Source organism: Gobio gobio, assembly GCF_949357685.1.
Source record: "Gobio gobio genome assembly, chromosome: 23".
Taxonomy (NCBI): Eukaryota; Metazoa; Chordata; class Actinopteri; order Cypriniformes; family Gobionidae; genus Gobio; species Gobio gobio.
Window position 1 is genome coordinate 43,868,833 of NC_137119.1, and position 19,317 is coordinate 43,888,149.

General features: G+C 40.3%; 1 protein-coding gene across 1 annotated transcript; it reads left to right on the forward strand.

Moving 5' to 3' along the window:
• The first annotated feature begins 10,843 nt into the window (after nucleotides 1–10,843).
• On the forward strand, nucleotides 10,844–16,646 carry aoc1 (amine oxidase copper containing 1). The gene is made up of 4 exons (XM_079805685.1): nucleotides 10,844–12,382; nucleotides 12,511–12,799; nucleotides 12,880–13,012; nucleotides 16,161–16,646. Exons 1-4 carry the CDS (start codon nucleotides 10,846–10,848, stop codon nucleotides 16,428–16,430), a joined length of 2,229 nt encoding a protein of 742 aa, XP_079661811.1. The 5' UTR covers nucleotides 10,844–10,845; the 3' UTR covers nucleotides 16,431–16,646.
• The last annotated feature ends 2,671 nt before the right edge of the window (nucleotides 16,647–19,317 follow it).

Here is a 19,317-nt window from a genome sequence, read left to right on the forward strand (position 1 = left end):
TCCTGGGTCAGATGTAACAACCCAGTGTTTGAGTAGTTTTTGTGTTACACAGATCCTGGGTCAGACGTAACAACCCAGCGTTTGAGTAGTTTTTGTGTTACACAGATCTTGGGTCAGACGTAACAACCCAGCGTTTGAGTAGTTTTTGTGTTACTCAGATCCTGGGTCAGATGTAACAACCCAGTGTTTGAGTAGTTTTTGTGTTACACAGATCCTGGGTCAGACGTAACAACCCAGCGTTTGAGTAGTTTTTGTGTTACACAGATCTTGGGTCAGACGTGACAACCCAGTGTTTGAGTAGTTTTTGTGTTACTCAGATCCTGGGTCAGATGTAACAACCCAGTGTTTGAGTAGTTTTTGTGTTACACAGATCCTGGGTCAGACGTAACAACCCAGCGTTTGAGTAGTTTTTGTGTTACACAGATCTTGGGTCAGACGTAACAACCCAGTGTTTGAGTAGTTTTTGTGTTACACAGATCCTGGGTCAGACGTAACAACCCAGTGTTTGAGTAGTTTTTGTGTTTCACAGATCCTGGGTCAGACGTAACAACCCAGTGTTTGAGTAGTTTTTGTGTTACACAGATCCTGGGTCAGATGTAACAACCCAGTGTTTGAGTAGTTTTTGTGTTACACAGATCTTGGGTCAGACGTATCAACCCAGTGTTTGAGTAGTTTTTGTGTTACACAGATCCTGGGTCAGACGTAACAACCCAGTGTTTGAGTAGTTGTGTTACACAGATCTTGGGTCAGACGTAACAACCCAGTGTTTGAGTAGTTTTTTTGTTACACAGATCTTGGGTCAGACGTATCAACCCAGTGTTTGAGTAGTTTTTGTGTTACACAGATCCTGGGTCAGACGTAACAACCCAGTGTTTGAGTAGTTTTTGTGTTTCACAGATCCTGGGTCAGACGTAACAACCCAGTGTTTGAGTAGTTGTGTTACACAGATCTTGGGTCAGACGTAACAACCCAGTGTTTGAGTAGTTTTTGTGTTAAACAGATCCTGGGTCAGACGTGACAACCCAGTGTTTGAGTAGTTTTTGTGTTTCACAGATCCTGGGTCAGACGTAACAACCCAGTGTTTGAGTAGTTTTTGTGTTACACAGATCCTGGGTCAGACGTGACAACCCAGTGTTTGAGTAGTTTTTGTGTTACACAGATCCTGGGTCAGACGTGACAACCCAGTGTTTGAGTAGTTTTTGTGTTACACAGATCCTAGGTCAGACGTGACAACCCAGTGTTTGAGTAGTTTTTGTGTTACACAGATCCTGGGTCAGACGTAACAACCCAGTGTTTGAGTAGTTTTTGTTACACAGATCCTGGGTCAGACGTGACAACCCAGTGTTTGAGTAGTTTTTGTGTTACACAGATCCTGGGTCAGACGTGACAACCCAGTGTTTGAGTAGTTTTTGTGTTACTCAGATCCTGGGTCAGACGTAACAACCCAGTGTTTGAGTAGTTTTTGTGTTACACAGATCCTGGGTCAGACGTAACAACCCAGTGTTTGAGTAGTTTTTGTGTTACACAGATCCTGGGTCAGATGTAACAACCCAGTGTTTGAGTAGTTTTTGTGTTACTCAGATCCTGGGTCAGACGTAACAACCCAGTGTTTGAGTAGTTTTTGTGTTACACAGATCCTGGGTCAGAAGTGACAACCCAGTGTTTGAGTAGTTTTTGTGTTACTCAGATCCTGGGTCAGACGTAACAACCCAGTGTTTGAGTAGTTTTTGTGTTACTCAGATCCTGGGTCAGACGTAACAACCCAGTGTTTGAGTAGTTTTTGTGTTACACAGATCCTGGGTCAGACGTAACAACCCAGTGTTTGAGTAGTTTTTGTGTTACTCAGATCCTGGGTCAGGCGAAACAACCCAGTGTTTGAGTAGTTTTTGTTTTTCACAGATCCTGGGTCAGACGTAACAACCCAGTGTTTGAGTAGTTTTTGTGTTACACAGATCCTGGGTCAGACGTAACAACCCAGTGTTTGAGTAGTTTTTGTGTTTCACAGATCCTGGGTCAGACGTAACAACCCAGTGTTTGAGTAGTTTTTGTGTTACTCAGATCCTGGGTCAGATGTAACAACCCAGTGTTTGAGTAGTTTTTGTGTTACACAGATCCTGGGTCAGACGTAACAACCCAGCGTTTGAGTAGTTTTTGTGTTACACAGATCTTGGGTCAGACGTAACAACCCAGTGTTTGAGTAGTTTTTGTGTTACACAGATCCTGGGTCAGACGTAACAACCCAGTGTTTGAGTAGTTTTTGTGTTTCACAGATCCTGGGTCAGACGTAACAACCCAGTGTTTGAGTAGTTTTTGTGTTACACAGATCCTGGGTCAGATGTAACAACCCAGTGTTTGAGTAGTTTTTGTGTTACACAGATCTTGGGTCAGACGTATCAACCCAGTGTTTGAGTAGTTTTTGTGTTACACAGATCTTGGGTCAGACGTATCAACCCAGTGTTTGAGTAGTTTTTGTGTTACACAGATCCTGGGTCAGACGTAACAACCCAGTGTTTGAGTAGTTTTTGTGTTTCACAGATCCTGGGTCAGACGTAACAACCCAGTGTTTGAGTAGTTGTGTTACACAGATCTTGGGTCCGACGTAACAACCCAGTGTTTGAGTAGTTTTTGTGTTAAACAGATCCTGGGTCAGACGTGACAACCCAGTGTTTGAGTAGTTTTTGTGTTTCACAGATCCTGGGTCAGACGTAACAACCCAGTGTTTGAGTAGTTTTTGTGTTACACAGATCCTGGGTCAGACGTGACAACCCAGTGTTTGAGTAGTTTTTGTGTTACACAGATCCTGGGTCAGACGTGACAACCCAGTGTTTGAGTAGTTTTTGTGTTACACAGATCCTGGGTCAGACGTAACAACCCAGTGTTTGAGTAGTTTTTGTTACACAGATCCTGGGTCAGACGTGACAACCCAGTGTTTGAGTAGTTTTTGTGTTACACAGATCCTAGGTCAGACGTGACAACCCAGTGTTTGAGTAGTTTTTGTGTTACACAGATCCTGGGTCAGACGTAACAACCCAGTGTTTGAGTAGTTTTTGTTACACAGATCCTGGGTCAGACGTGACAACCCAGTGTTTGAGTAGTTTTTGTGTTACACAGATCCTGGGTCAGACGTGACAACCCAGTGTTTGAGTAGTTTTTGTGTTACTCAGATCCTGGGTCAGACGTAACAACCCAGTGTTTGAGTAGTTTTTGTGTTACACAGATCCTGGGTCAGACGTAACAACCCAGTGTTTGAGTAGTTTTTGTGTTACACAGATCCTGGGTCAGATGTAACAACCCAGTGTTTGAGTAGTTTTTGTGTTACTCAGATCCTGGGTCAGACGTAACAACCCAGTGTTTGAGTAGTTTTTGTGTTACACAGATCCTGGGTCAGAAGTGACAACCCAGTGTTTGAGTAGTTTTTGTGTTACTCAGATCCTGGGTCAGACGTAACAACCCAGTGTTTGAGTAGTTTTTGTGTTACTCAGATCCTGGGTCAGACGTAACAACCCAGTGTTTGAGTAGTTTTTGTGTTACACAGATCCTGGGTCAGACGTAACAACCCAGTGTTTGAGTAGTTTTTGTGTTACACAGATCCTGGGTCAGACGTAACAACCCAGTGTTTGAGTAGTTTTTGTGTTACTCAGATCCTGGGTCAGGCGAAACAACCCAGTGTTTGAGTAGTTTTTGTTTTTCACAGATCCTGGGTCAGACGTAACAACCCAGTGTTTGAGTAGTTTTTGTGTTACTCAGATCCTGGGTCAGACGTAACAACCCAGTGTTTGAGTAGTTTTTGTGTTACACAGATCCTGGGTCAGACGTAACAACCCAGTGTTTGAGTAGTTTTTGTGTTACTCAGATCCTGGGTCAGGCGAAACAACCCAGTGTTTGAGTAGTTTTTGTTTTTCACAGATCCTGGGTCAGACGTAACAACCCAGTGTTTGAGTAGTTTTTGTGTTACACAGATCCTGGGTCAGACGTAACAACCCAGTGTTTGAGTAGTTTTTGTGTTTCACAGATCCTGGGTCAGACGTAACAACCCAGTGTTTGAGTAGTTTTTGTGTTACACAGATCCTGGGTCAGACGTAACAACCCAGTGTTTGAGTTATGTATTCCTATTTATTGTGTTTTTACTCCTATTCAGTAGAGAGCAGTGCAGCTCCGTCAAATTGGTGCATGTCTTCTGTAAAATACAGGTTTGTGTACACTTTATGTTATCTATAAATTCTTGAATTAGCTCTAAATGTTTAATTTTTACTTGTAATATTTGTTAAACAAGCATAAATGTTGGCAATATGTATTAAAAACTACACCGATCAGGCATAACATTATGACCATTATGAGGTGCAGTAAATAACACTGATGATCGCTTCCTCACGGCACCTGTTTGTGGGTGGGATATATTAGTCAGCAAGTGAACATTTTGTCCTCAAAACCACGGAGCAATGGAAGAAGGTGGCCTGGTCTGATGATCACGTGTTCTTTTACATCATGTGGATGGCCGGGTGTGTGTGCGTGGCTTACCTGGGGAACACATCAGTGGCGGTTCTACGGGGAGGCCAGTGCCCCCATGTCAACAAGCTTGGCCCCCCTCTCGCCCCCCTAAATTTGGAATCATATTGCACCAAACAATTTTCTGAAACTGGTTGCAATGTTTTGCTTTGGCGGTATGTAAAGAAAAGAGTACTTTATTTTGACATTTAATAACCAATGCAGAGAAGCAAAACTGCACGAGGAGGCTGCGCTGTGGCTCGCAAGTATTCCGTTTATAAATGATTCGTCACTCAGTCTGCGTTTGCTCAAATAGTTGTAAAACACGGGCTTTAATGGTTGCTACGCACTTGATTTGTCAATAAAATAAGCTCTCTTTTTCTGAAGACTTGACGACTTCGAATTCCATTCAGTAATTTCGTTAATTTAAACATAGGCCTACGGGTTGTTAAAATATATTTTTTCAATGGCTAATTTCTCCGAACACGTCCACATATGCAATCTTGGATCATATTCCGAATTAGGAAGACATATGCAGTCAAAGATAAATTATGACCAGCGCAACGAAAGAACCGTTCGTGTGCGACTATCAGTGTTTCACAACAGAGATAGGCATACCCGAGAAAAGATACAGAAAATATTTAATTTCAGTCTTGTTCACATATAGCGAGAAATAATATTATTTTATCCAATTGTCCAGTGATGCTTTTATAAATTGAGCATGCAAGATCATATTACAGATAGGCCTACATTCACTTTCAAATAAATAAATGAACTTGACGTGTAGCCTAGAGATTGCAGAGTGATACAGTACATGGCCAAATAAAACGACTTTCAATAATCCGGGAAATGGGTCAAAGGGTTATTTCACCCAAAACGAAAATAAAACACCTAATGTAACTCACCCTCGAGTTGTTCCAAGAACCTGTATTTATGTCGGTAACTAGGGATGTTGCCATTTGATTTGGAGTATCTACCGATACCGAGTCCCGATCGGATACTTCGATAATACATAAAAAAAGAATAAAGAACAGCGAAAAAACAGATCCAGGATGTTCCTTATTTTTTATTTAATTCACCTTATTTAACCAATAGCGTCTCTGCAACAACGTGATGTCATGCCGCACGCGTTGCTGTTTCTGTGTGGAGTCAAAAGGGTCTAACTCTGTGCCACCGCATAACTATAGATGTGTTAAAAAATAATGAGAATATATATACATATATTTCCGAGTCCTGATCGGGAGGTAACGTCCGATTCCGATCGAGTCTGAAACCACGTGATCGGGCCCGATTTCCGATCACGTGATCGGATCTGGACATCCCTATCGGTAACCAAACCATTTCAGTGTTTCTTAGTTAGAATGTCCATACAATTCAAGATATGCGGCAAAAATGCCCCTGTTTGCGTTTTAGTCTCGGAGCATTTTTACACTGGGCATGTTTGTTGTGGTCCGCGTCATAGCGTGTTCTACACCGCGAATACACCGCAGGCTCCCTCTCGCTCGTATTCAAGGTAAATCATCAACACTATCATCCCTTACATGTGTTTTATTGAACTAAATACATCGTCATCTGATAAAATGCATGCACAGGGTTACTTTTCTTGCGCACCCGAGTCCTTGTTGCTTTCACATTCACATGAATCGCAGCACAGCTCAAGCGAAATTTGCGCAACCGAAATCAGACCACCTCCTTCAGGCAGTCTCGAATTCAGTTCCCCGAGCTCAGCTCACCCGGGTCTGCATGACAGCTTTCACATGACCAATTATTCAAAATTAAACTGCCAGTGTGAAAACGCTCTCACATTTACCTACATCATGATATAGCCTACAGTATAAGCAAAATAACACAAGTTCTGTTTTTCTACCCAAAGTAGAAAATTGCGCAAATGCAATACTGATCTTATACAACAGTTTAATAAAATAAATAAGTTTATATTGTGTTCAACATAAGAAAGTCATATTTGGAACGACATGGGAGTGAGTAAATGGTGATAGAATTTTCACTTTTAGGTGAACTACCTATTTAACTACTGGTTAAGATAAATGTGTGCCCCCTAAAAGCACAATGGCCCCTGCCTGGCCCCCCTAGTTACCGTGGTCTAGAACCGCCATGGAACACATGGCACCAGGTGCACTATGGGAAGAAGGCGTGGCGGCGGAGGCAGTGATGTGAGATGTGAGATCTCACATCACATCTATGTGAGATGGTGGTCCAGTGGGTTAAACCATGGAACTGATATGCAGAAGGTTGCTGGTTCGATCCCAGCGGTCACCACAAGTGTGTCCTTGAGCAAGGCACCATGTTGCTCCAGGGGGATTGTCCCTGTAATAAGGTCCCTGTAAGTCGCTTTGGATAAAAGCGTCTGCCAAATGCATAAATGTAAATGTAAATGTAAATGATGCGTTGGGCAATGTTCTGCTGGGAAATCTTGGGTCCTCCATCCATGTGGATGTGACTTTGACACGTCCCACCTACCTAAGCATTGTTGAGCCCATGTCCAGCCATGTGTTCCCCAGGTAAGCCACGCACACACACACCCGGCCATCCACGAGATGTAGAAGAACACGTGATCATCAGGCCAGGCCGCCTACTTCCATTGCTCCGTGGTCCAGTTCTGATGCTCACGGGCCACTGTTGGTGCTTTGGGCGGGGTCAGGGGTCAGCATGGGCACTGGTCAGCGGCTGTGCCGCCCCATACCCAACAAACTGAGATGCTCTGTGTATTCTGAGCCCTTTCTATCAGAACCAGCATTAACTTCTTGAGCAGTTTGAGCTCCAGTAGCTCGTCTGTTTGATCGGACCACACGGGCATCAATGAGCCTCAGCCGCCCATAACCCTGTGGCCGGTTCTCCACTGGTCCTTCATGACCCTGTGGCCAGTTCTCCACTGGTCCTTCATGACCCTGTGGCCGGTTCTCCACTGGTCCTTCATGACCCTGTGGCCGGTTCTCCACTGGTCCTTCATGACCCTGTGGCCGGTTCTCCACTGGTCCTTCATGACCCTGTGGCCGGTTCTCCACTGGTCCTTCATGACCCTGTGGCCGGTTCTCCACTGGTCCTCCATGACCCTGTGGCCGGTTCTCCACTGGTCCTCCATGACCCTGTGGCCGGTTCTCCACTGGTCCTCCATGATCCTGTGGCCGGTTCTCCACTGGTCCTTCCTTGGAGCACTTTTGATAGAAACTGACCACTGCAGACCGGGAACACCCCACAAGAGCTGCAGTTTTGGAGATGCTCTGACCCAGTCGCAATCTGGCCCTTGTCAAACTCGCTCAAATCCTTACGCTTGCCCATTTTCCCTGCTTCTAATACATCAACTCTGAGGACAAAATGTTCACTTGCTGCCTAATATACCCCAACCACTAACAGATCATCAGTGTTATTCACCTCACCTGTCATAATGTTATGCCTTTGATTCACCATAAATACTGGTGTATTTTAACTGGGCTTACCTTAGAATATATCTTTAAGATGTTCATCAACAGTATGACTGAGATATCCACTGAATTTTATCCTGTTCACATTTTGTGTCTTTCCTGAAAGGGTGAACATTGTGCATGAACTTTAGAAAACAAACATTAACATGTAATATAATAGTGTATGGAAACATAAACATGCACTTATTTTTAGCTGCTAGCTACTACTTACCACATTTGAATCAGAAATGGGCAGTTATTCAACACTTTGTACATAATTCTGTATATTTCACTGTTATCCAATTTACATTGGCTTTTTATTCTATAGGATACTTTATTTGTATAACTTCTAATTTCCATGACAGTGCTGTTCGGATATGTGTGCCCATTGTTCTGTAAACATATTGATATAATTAAGGGAAATCTGATGTAAAAGAGCCCAGGAAAAGATGATATGAATATGGAATGGACTGATAGAAAAGTGTACAAACCTATAGTTTTCCTTCCTGATATCTGCAAAATGAACAAAATGCAAATTTTTACATATAAACACCTGTGAGCATGCAGCTCTTATTCTCAATTTCACATTGTGAATAGTAATTGTGATAGTCTTACCCTGTGAAATATGCACTGATAATGCAAGCAAGCCCATCAATCATCTCCTGCTTTTGTTCTTCTGAAGTTTTATGACCTTCTGCTGGCCAATCACCTTCTATTCAAGAGCAGTGGGTGGCTGATAAAAGCAGGAACATCAGAGCCGTACGATTCAGAAGAGGACTGCATTCACTGGCTGATCCAAAAAACACATTGCAGCTGTAGCAGCCACGCTTTCGAGGAATTTATCGAGCTTGCAAACTTGGAAACAGCCACTGAAGGTAAGCTCATTCGCTGATTTTTAATATGTGCTGTTATGATTTGTCGCTCCTTTTTATTCTAATTACAAGGTGAGTCACTGGATCTTTAAGCAATGGAGGGTTACATCATAGTGCACTTCAATCGATACTGCTGGAGAAGATGTTAGAAACAGATTGTGACTAGAAAAAAAAATACTATAAAAATTGTTACAGCTTTTCGGTGGCAGAAAAACAACGACAGCTTAAAGAGAGCCCGTTTCAGTTGGAGGAAGATATAATGGTTCATGTTTTTCATCTTAGTCTGGGGGAAAACAAGCAGGAAGCTGAGAGGAAAAGAAAGGTGTTGCCTCACGCCACCTTTGTGTCTTTATGACTATAATTTGGTTCAGATTCTTTGTACAAAGGACACACCGATTCAAAGAGGGAGGCACTCTAAAAATGTTAACCTCAGCTACAATTAGACTGAAATGTTAGAAAGACAAACTTATGTACCGATAGATAGATAGACAGATAGACCGACAGACAGATAGATAGAACAGCAGACAGATAGATAGAACAGCAGACAGATAGATAGATAGATAGATAGATAGACAGATAAATAGAACGACAGACAGATAGATAGAACAGCAGACAGATAGATAGATAGATAGATAGATAGATAGATAGATAGATAGATAGATAGATAGATAGATAGATAGATAGATAGATAGATAGATAGATAGATAGATAGATAGATAGATAGATAGATAGAACAGCAGACAGATAGATAGATAGATAGACAGACAGACAGACAGACAGACAGACAGACAGACGATAGATAGAGATTAGATAGATAGACAGATAGATAGATAGACAGACAGACAGACAGACAGACAGACAGACAGACAGACAGACAGATAGATAGATAGATAGATAGATAGATAGATAGATAGATAGATAGATAGATAGATAGATAGATAGATAGATAGATAGATAGATAGAACAACAGACAGACAGACAGACAGACAGATGATAGATAGATAGATAGATAGATAGATAGATAGATAGATAGATAGATAGATAGATAGATAGATAGATAGATAGATAGATAGATAGATAGATAGATAGATAGATAGATAGATAGATAGATAGATAGATAGATAGATAGAACAACAGACAGATAGATTGATAGATGGATAGATAGATAGATAGATAGATAGATAGATAGATAGATAGATAGATAGATAGATAGATAGATAGATAGATAGATAGATAGATAGATAGATAGATAGATAGATAGATAGAACAACAAACAGACAGACAGACAGACAGACAGACAGACAGACAGACAGATGATAGATAGATAGACAGACAGACAGACAGACAGACAGACAGACAGACAGACAGACAGACAGACAGACGATAGATAGAGATTAGATAGATAGACAGATATTAGATAGACAGACAGACAGACAGACAGACAGACGATAGATAGATAGATAGATAGATAGATAGATAGATAGATAGATAGATAGATAGATAGATAGATATACAGACAGACAGACAGACAGACAGACAGACGATAGATAGAGATTAGATAGACAGACAGACAGACAGACAGACAGATAGATAGATAGATAGATAGATATTAGATAGACAGACAGATATATAAATAGAACAACATACAGACGATAGATAGAGATTAGATAGATAGACAGACAGACAGACAGATGAGGGATTTGGTCCATTTTAATGGCTTTGAAAGTGCTATAAAAATAAATTGAGTTGAGTTGAGTTGAGTTGAGAGAAAGATAGATGTGTGCAGAGATTGGTGGTCATAGTTTGAAAGCTTAGAGTTGGAAATGTTTTTAGAAGAAAAAGCAGAATTAATGTTATGCTGATCTAGGCTGTTTAGTGCTAGTCTGGTGTTTGTGTAACTGGTGGACAAGCACAGCTATTATAATCACCATTAAAATGATGAACAGGCATGGCTGGTGTAGCTGTTTAAGGTTGATGGGCACACTAGCACACAATTAGTATAAAGTAGTATATAGTATAAGAGATGTGAGAGGTTCTAAGAGATGCTTGTTCATTTTGCAGGGGCCAAGATGTGGTTCTCCTGGATTCTGCTCCTGGCTTCTCTAGCAGCGTCCTCAGCGTCGTCAAGAACACGGGAATGGGCTCAACACGGAGCTTTGATGTTTGCCGATCTCAGTCCCCGAGAGATGAACGCCGTGAGAGACTACCTCTACTCCTGCAGCGAGCTGGGCCTCACTTTGGCACGAAGCAAGTCCCTCAAGAAGAACAGCATCCTCCTTATGGAGCTGCATGTCCCCCGCAAACATGAGGCGCTCCGGGCGCTGGACAGAGGTCAGGCGAAGCCTTCACGGCAGGCGCGTGTTGTGGTGCAATTCGGGAACCAGATGGAGCCGAACGTAACAGAGTTTGTCGTCGGCCCCCTGCCTTTCCCCAAGTCCTACCAGTTGAAGACGTTCAAGGGGGACCGCCCCATCCGCTTCGAGTCGAGGCCGATCTCCTCGGTGGAGTATGAGCATCTGAATGGGGTTTTGGAGAAAGTAGCAACTAAAGCAAACAAGATTCTGGAGGAGAGCACCGGGTTTACTTACGGCAACTGCACGGATCGCTGCTTGACCTTCTCGGACATCGCTCCTCGTGGGTTAGGGCCAGGAGAGAGGCGGACGTGGATCATGCTGCAGAAGTTTGTGGAGGGCTACTTCATCCACCCCGTGGGCTTCGAGGTCCTCGTTAACCACAAAGACCTGGATCACGAAAAGTGGACGGTGGACAAGGTGTGGTATAACGGACAGTATTTCGACAGCGTGGAGGAACTTGTGGAGAAGTACGAGAAAGGGACGCTCTCGAAACTCAAGCTTCCGGAGCATGACGAGGAAGATCTTTTCTCTACGTACATCCCCCGTGGACACATGAACACACGGACGGACATCCATGGAGCAAAGCTTGTCGAACCCCAAGGCCGCAGATTCCAGGTGGATGGGAACTTTGTGGAATATGCGGGATGGTCCTTTGCCTATCGGGTTCGCTCCTCGGCTGGGTTGCAGATCTTTGACCTCCGCTTCAACGGGGAGAGAATTGCTTACGAAATCGCCCTGCAGGAAGCCATCGCCTTCTACTCTGGAGATACTCCGGCCGCCATGCAGACCAAATACATTGACGCCGGGTGGGCGATGGGCACCTCGGATTATGAACTGGCACCTGGGATCGACTGTCCAGAAATTGCTCAGTTTGTAGACCTTTACCATTACTATGATACGGACAAACCTGTGCGTTACAGAAACGCTCTCTGCATCTTTGAAATGACCACAGCGCTTCCTCTTAGGAGACACTTCAATAGCAACTTCCAAGGAGGTTTTAATTTCTACGGAGGCCTGGAAAACCACGTTCTGGTGATCAGAACCACATCCACCGTGTACAACTACGACTACATCTGGGACTTTGTCTTTTACCAGAATGGCGTAATGGAGTCTAGAGTGAGTGCGACTGGGTACATCCATGCAACGTTCTTCACGGAAAACGGACTGAACTATGGAACCAGGGTTTACAACTATGTACTTGGCAACCTGCACACCCATCTAATTCATTACAAAGTGGACCTTGACATTGCAGGTGAGTTGTAATCGGTGTGCAATCTGAACTCGATCTATTCTGTGATCTCTGTTCAAGCACAATTGGAGCTGATTGCATAACTTGTTTCATTGTTAAAAAGACCATTTCTGCTCTGCCTCTTTGAACAGGGAGGGACAACAGCTTTGAATCCATTGATCTGAAATATGTTAACTTTACCAACCCCTGGAGCCCAGACCACTTCGTTGTGCAATCGAAGCTGCATAGGACGCAGCATGAAACTGAACGTAGCGCTGCCTTCCGCTTTGGCAAGAAGTTTCCCAAATACTTGCACTTCTACAATCCCAATCAAAACAACAAGTGGGGGCATAAGAAGGGCTATCGAATCCAGTACAACTCCCATGGTAACAGTGTTTTGCCCCGGGGCTGGAGGGAGGAAAATGGCATTACGTGGTCAAGGTGGGCTCTCACAAAAGTAATAAAACATTTGTCTATTTTGCATTCTGTCAAGCTAATCTACATGATTTTGTTGATTGCAGATACCCACTGGCTGTAACCAGACACAAGGACAGCGAGGTCACCAGCAGTAGTATCTATACGCAGAATGACCCTTGGGAGCCTGTTGTTTCCTTCGAGGATTTCATTCGCAACAATGAAAACATTGTTAACCAGGTACACAGATTGAGGCTTGTAGAATTACTCCAAATGGACCTTGTGCCTCCAAAATAGGTCCTCACATGCACTAAAAAGTAGATACAAATACAACATAGTCAGCATTTACACTGGTGAGTGAATAAAATGTGATGACAAAACTAGTACCAACTATAAAAATATTTGAATAGCATCTATTTAAATAGTAAATATTCACAATTAGAGCATTAATGCCAAACTTCCAGATGAAAAATATGCTAAACTTCCAGATTATCAAATATTATATCAGATGAACCTCATGGCAGTAAGTAATGTCATCAGAACTGAAGAAACAAAAAACCACATATATATATATATATATATATATATATATATATATATATATATATATATATATATATATATATATATATATATATATATATATATATATATGATATACATAAATATTCTACTGAATTCAGTGTCAAACAAACAGCTCACTGATAGCAGTGTTATTTTAGTATCAATATACTATTATTATTTGTATTCATATTTTTTATTTGTTTTTATTAATATATGTTCCATTTCAATTTTAATTATAGTTAAAGTTTAAGTAATTTTGTTGTGTGGTTTTGTCATTTTATTAGATTTTTTTAATATGTTTATAATTTTTAAACGTCAGCTTTACTTTTAGTCATTTTAATACTTCAACTTAAATTAAACAAAAATAAATTTGAAATGTTGCCTTGGTAACCAACAAAAATAAAATAAGTTTAAAGGGCTCATGACAGATTTTTTAAATTATTTTAATATGTTCCTTGAGGTCCATTTAAAATGTTAATAAAGCTTTTTATACAATTTTCTTTGCATACTTTGCATTAAAAAAGGCAGCGGCTATTTGCACTGTGAAAATATCAGTATTTTCTTTGCAATAAGTGTAATAGTTAGATGTTATTTATGCTTATAAATAGTGGCAGATACTATTTGCAACTCAGTGTTGTTGTACATTAAACGGTATGCAATAATAACAGAATGTAAAGATTATATTTATTAAAATTATTAGATGGATGGGACTGGGACAATAAAGCCCACCCTTAACCTACCCTCTAACCCTGACCGATAAACACTTTATATTTTATATATATATATATATATATATATATATATATATATATATATATATATATATATATATATATATATATATATATATATATTTATATTATATCCACTTTTCGATTATTTTCTTTTTGTACAGAGAGTCTGGCCACTCTCCATTGACAAGCGTTTACTTCCTTGAAGGTGGAAATCTGTTGAAGTTTCAAACTATTTGATCTGCCCAAAGCCACTCTGGATCTGCCATAACCAATCGCTAACATTTGGTCGTGACGTATGTCATGCGCAAAAAAAAATAACTGTGCAAGTGTGCTGTGCAGATTGTACACGCCACCTCAGTGATAAAACCTTGTGCATTCGGATTGTGATTTATTCACGGTGGAGTGGAGAGTTTTGTGATCGGGAACGCGCTGTTCTCGCGGTCCGTAACATGATTGTATATGCGGTAAATAAAATGTCATATGATAAGAATAAATGCTGCCGTTAATAACTGCCCAATTCAAATGTTTACGTGCTTTTCTTCTTTTTATTTTTTGAGCGGTGATGAAATATATTGCTCTTGTAAATACTTGCCAGCATTTAAAGAAATACTAGTCTAGAAATGCATCCAAATTACAGCTCACACAACCGCACAGTGCTCTGCAGTGGTCAAAAGAGTTATATTCTGGTCAAAGATATAGATAAGATATATTCTTGAAAACTGTGGATGTGGATTCGGAGAGAGTATTTTATGATTGTTTTGTACAGCACTTTGGTCAGTGTAAGCTGAATTTAAATGTGCTTTAAAAATAAATGTACTTACTTACTACTTACCACACAACCTGGTAATTCTGCCGGGTATTTTTACGCGGGTGTGAGACGGACGGCAATAAAATCCCTGACTAGTCGCTGTAAATGATGACAATACCTTCCGACCGCACGCAAAACAATTACCGTCCAAATAGGGCTTCAGAAACTCCTTCACCACTAACGGAGCGAGCTGGAAAATCAAACTTTTCCCGGGCCACAACATCATGGCCACCAACAGAACTCAGCAAAGATTGTTCTTGCTCCGGCTTTAACTTTTGGATATTCGGCAGTGGTGCCACAACGGAATGAATGGTTTCGCTCGCATCTTTCTTCGCCGCCATTACTGAACTACAACTCAAACTAGCGCACGACATTAACGTCATCGTTCTCATCCACTCCCTCTCTTCGCTGATTGGACCGGTAAAAAATTGTTCGGAGAAAACCTAAGCACATACAGCAGTCCCAGACGGAGTATTGAAGGAAAATGAAAATTGAGCGGAAGTATGTAGGAGGGCGGAGCCAGACTACCCCTTCACCATTGCTACTGTAAACAATCCCGTGTCTTCCGAAATTTTGTCTCGCCCAACCAGATGTCAGTGGGCGGAGTTAGTGTAATTAGCAATTGCCAACAAGGTTGGCTATTTGCATTTTGTGTAAAAGGTTTTGAACAAACATATAATCCTCAGACGCGATCTGACCATCCACTTGTTTCCAACGCCAGGATCCTTCTTAAGTCTGTACAGACGCAAAACAGCTGTTTAAACTGGATGGCTTAAACTTTAAACGTTCTTTCTCTCTTCCAATTGTCGTGTTGTCGTCAGATGTCAGAAACTGAAAACACTGTATCAGTGTAGACAGCGTCAGTCATTATAATGGCAGATGTCAGCCGTTAAATGACTGAATGCCAGTGGGCGGGGACTGTCTGGAGGCGGGGATATGCAAATGTGTTTGACCGTGTGACATCACAGATCAACCAATATCAAAACGAGCTGTTTTTGGAACTTGATTAAATAAATGCTGCTCATAATGAGGAGGATGTTTTAAGCTATGAAACTTGCAGGAAGTTTTAATGGTACAAAGACATTGATATATCAAAAGATCAAGGAAAATTTACAATTTTAATGTCATGACCCCTTTAAGGTTTTTATCTTATTTTACACCCATTAAACGAAAATGTATTTTTATTGATTTAGTTGTAGTTGACAATAATAATCTTAATTTGGTAATAGGTAAATTACTAGACAAAGAATCTAAAAGTGCACAATTACATATTTCTTTGCAGGATTTGGTTGCCTGGGTGTCGGTGGGATTCTTACACATTCCTCATTCTGAAGACATTCCCAACACGGCGACTCCAGGAAACGCGGTGGGATTCTTCCTGCGTCCCTTCAACTTTTTTGACGAGGACCCCTCGCTTGCGTCCCGCAGCACGGTCATTGTGCGGCCAGATGAAAAGGGCCAGCCCAAGGTTCAGAGATGGACTCCAGAGGTCGTAGGTCACTGTGTCTCAGATAAGCCTTTCTTCTATAATGGCACATACGGCGGTGTCTAGACAGAGACTGAGCTGGTTTCATGTCGTGTTGGTGTTTTCGTGCTGTATATAAAATTTAGAAAAAGCTCAGAGTTTATGCCTTTAAATGCTAATGGTGTCAAATATTTACAACCATAAAAACACTTTTTACATTTCACCTGGACAAATGAACCTCAAATTCTTTAAATGTAAAACTGTATCTTCTTCTGACATTAAATATTTTCACAATCCTCACATATAAATGTCTTTGTCATATTTCAATTCACAATCAAAAGAAAAAATACTAAATTATATTTTGCATAAATTTAATATAAATATTAGCATAATTGTAATGAAAATGATGTCGCGATTGCAAAAACTATTTTTAAAATATTATTTATATTTACTATTTTATATTTTAAAAGATAAACTGTTCTCAATCAGGTATCAGTTAAAATTGTTTCTAAATTTAGATAATTTAGGATCTTACTAATTTTTGTATTAGTCAAAATGGTATTGATAAAAAACAGATTGTTTCAAGGTTCAATAATGTTTCATAACGTTTGACGAGTTTTCGTGAGATGCACCTGCTGAAGTGTTTTGAATATGAATGTGTAATAATTTTGTACTGAGAATACTGTGTGTTTATACCGGTTGCCATGGTAACCACATTGTGAGATGAACTGAGTACCCTTGAAATCCGTAAGTGAGAGGATGTATCCATGGACGGGGCTTATCACCCGAGAACATCCAGGATTCAGGATGCTGTATCCGCAAACGCATGGATCCAGCTGTCCTGTATGGGCTGAGCATGAGCGGGAAACAGGCTCCTTGCGCAAACAGCTCCATTCTGGAATCTCTCTGCAAACAGTCCACAATTCACCTGCAGGGTCTCCCGTGGAAACCAACAAGAGACGGCTGGAGAAAGAGAGCTTTGATACATATGATCAAAATCTTACCAACTTATTTTTATTTACAATACCAGACAGCATTTTTGCTTTTGAATGTGGTAAAAAAAAAGAGAAAGAATTATATATATATATATATATATATATATATATATATATATATATATATATATATATATATATATATCTGAGACACATTATATATATATATATAAAATTACATTAATGATATATATATATAATACAAAAAGATTTGTCTATTTGCAATTATACATTTTTACACTATTACTACATAACCAACAAATTCTGTATAAAATATATATACTTTTCACAAGTATATTTTGTTACATACTTGTACATTATCTTTAGATTTTTTATACAATTTTATTTTATTAGAGTCTAAAAAGAAAACTTTCTCAACTGGTGACTCGCAAGACCACTTTTAGGTTTCCTCCACACAGAATTAAAAATAAAAAGGTAACTTAATTGCGACTTTATATCTCGCAATTCTGACTTTATAACTCGCAATTGCAAGTTTATATGTCACAATTCTGAGGAAAAAATACAGAATTGCGAGATAAAAACGTGCAACATGAGAAAAAAGGTCAAGAGTTTGTGAGGTGGGAAAAGTGGCAATTACCTTTGTAATGTTTTATTCTGTGGCAGAAACAAGCATCCATAAAATGGACTTGTGAGTCACAAGTTGAGAAAGTTTTCTTTTCAGACTCTAATAAAATGAAATTGTGAAAGAAACAGCAACAAAATGTAATTCCGATTTGTTTCTGATGCGAGACTTTTATTTTAAAAAGACGAACGCTGTGGTTTAATGCTGCCTTCACTTGCTATCGGAAATTTCCTACTTCCCACTTCAGAAGTCGTGATTACGAGCTTTTTTACATTCAAGTGCTTTGTTGTCGGAATGAACAGGAATCATAGAGGACACCAGGTTTATTATTGCCTATTTATTGATAAAATCTTATTAAAAACAAAATGTAGCGTCGTATGCACTGACAACCATAAACATTTACAATGCTATCCAGATAGTCTGCTTTCTGTCAATACAATATCAGTCAAATGCAGGCTGTTTTTGCTGTGTATAAAACACAATATGCTTCAAATGATTACTCGTATAAATGTATGCACTAATGACAAGACAAGACGATCTGGCTGTTTTGAGGGAAAAAATTATAAATCATAGCTTCCTGTCACAGCAGTAGTTCTATGTTTAAAGTGTATGGCACGCCCATCTCGGCAATTTGGGTATCAAAATTATTTCCGACCTTTCCAGTGGTAAACACGACATCAGAGGGCGTTCATGTCCTTAGGAAATTCATATTTACGATAATTCCGATAGTGCTGCCTTCACGTGCTATCGGAAATTTCCCAATTCCCACTTTAGAAGTTGTGATTACGAGCTTGTTGCATTAAAGTGCTTTGTTGTCGGAGTGAACAGGAATCATGGTGGACACCAGGTTATTCTTGCCTATTTATTGGGAAAATCTTATTAAAAACCAACATTAGGCCTATATGTAGTCTCCCATGCACCGACAAACATATAAACATTCCTTTCTGCTGATTCTGTAATTTCAGTCAAATGCAGGCTATTTTCGCTGTGTACCAAACATACAATTGGCTTCATATGATTACTCTTACATGTAAAAATGTACTACATTAATTTCAAGACAAGACGACCTAGCTGTTTTTGGGGAAAAAAAACAATAAAACCACACCTGCCACAGCAATCTAGTTCTCCCCGCCACCATGTTTAAAGTTTATGACACGCCCATCTCGGGAATTGGGGTATCAAAATTATTTCCGAACTTCCCAGTGATAAACACGTCATCAGAGGGCGTTCATGTGCAATTTTTACCTACGAAACTCGTATTTACGATAATTCCAATAGCACGTGAAGGCAGCATCAAGTTCGCCGAGAAAAACGCGTTTTCCTGATTTATTATCTGCTGTCAGATGAGATTAGTGTCATTATTCTAACGTTATTTTTATATCTTGTTTCGAAATAA

Excerpts from the sequence above, each read along its gene's own strand:
- aoc1 (XM_079805685.1), top strand. The coding sequence starts at position 10,846 with ATGTGGTTCTCCTGGATTCTGCTCCTGGCTTCTCTAGCAGCGTCCTCA. Across the intron at positions 12,800-12,879 it reads AATGGCATTACGTGGTCAAG|ATACCCACTGGCTGTAACCA; the intron begins GTGGGCTCTCAC and ends TGTTGATTGCAG. Across the intron at positions 13,013-16,160 it reads ATGAAAACATTGTTAACCAG|GATTTGGTTGCCTGGGTGTC; the intron begins GTACACAGATTG and ends ATTTCTTTGCAG.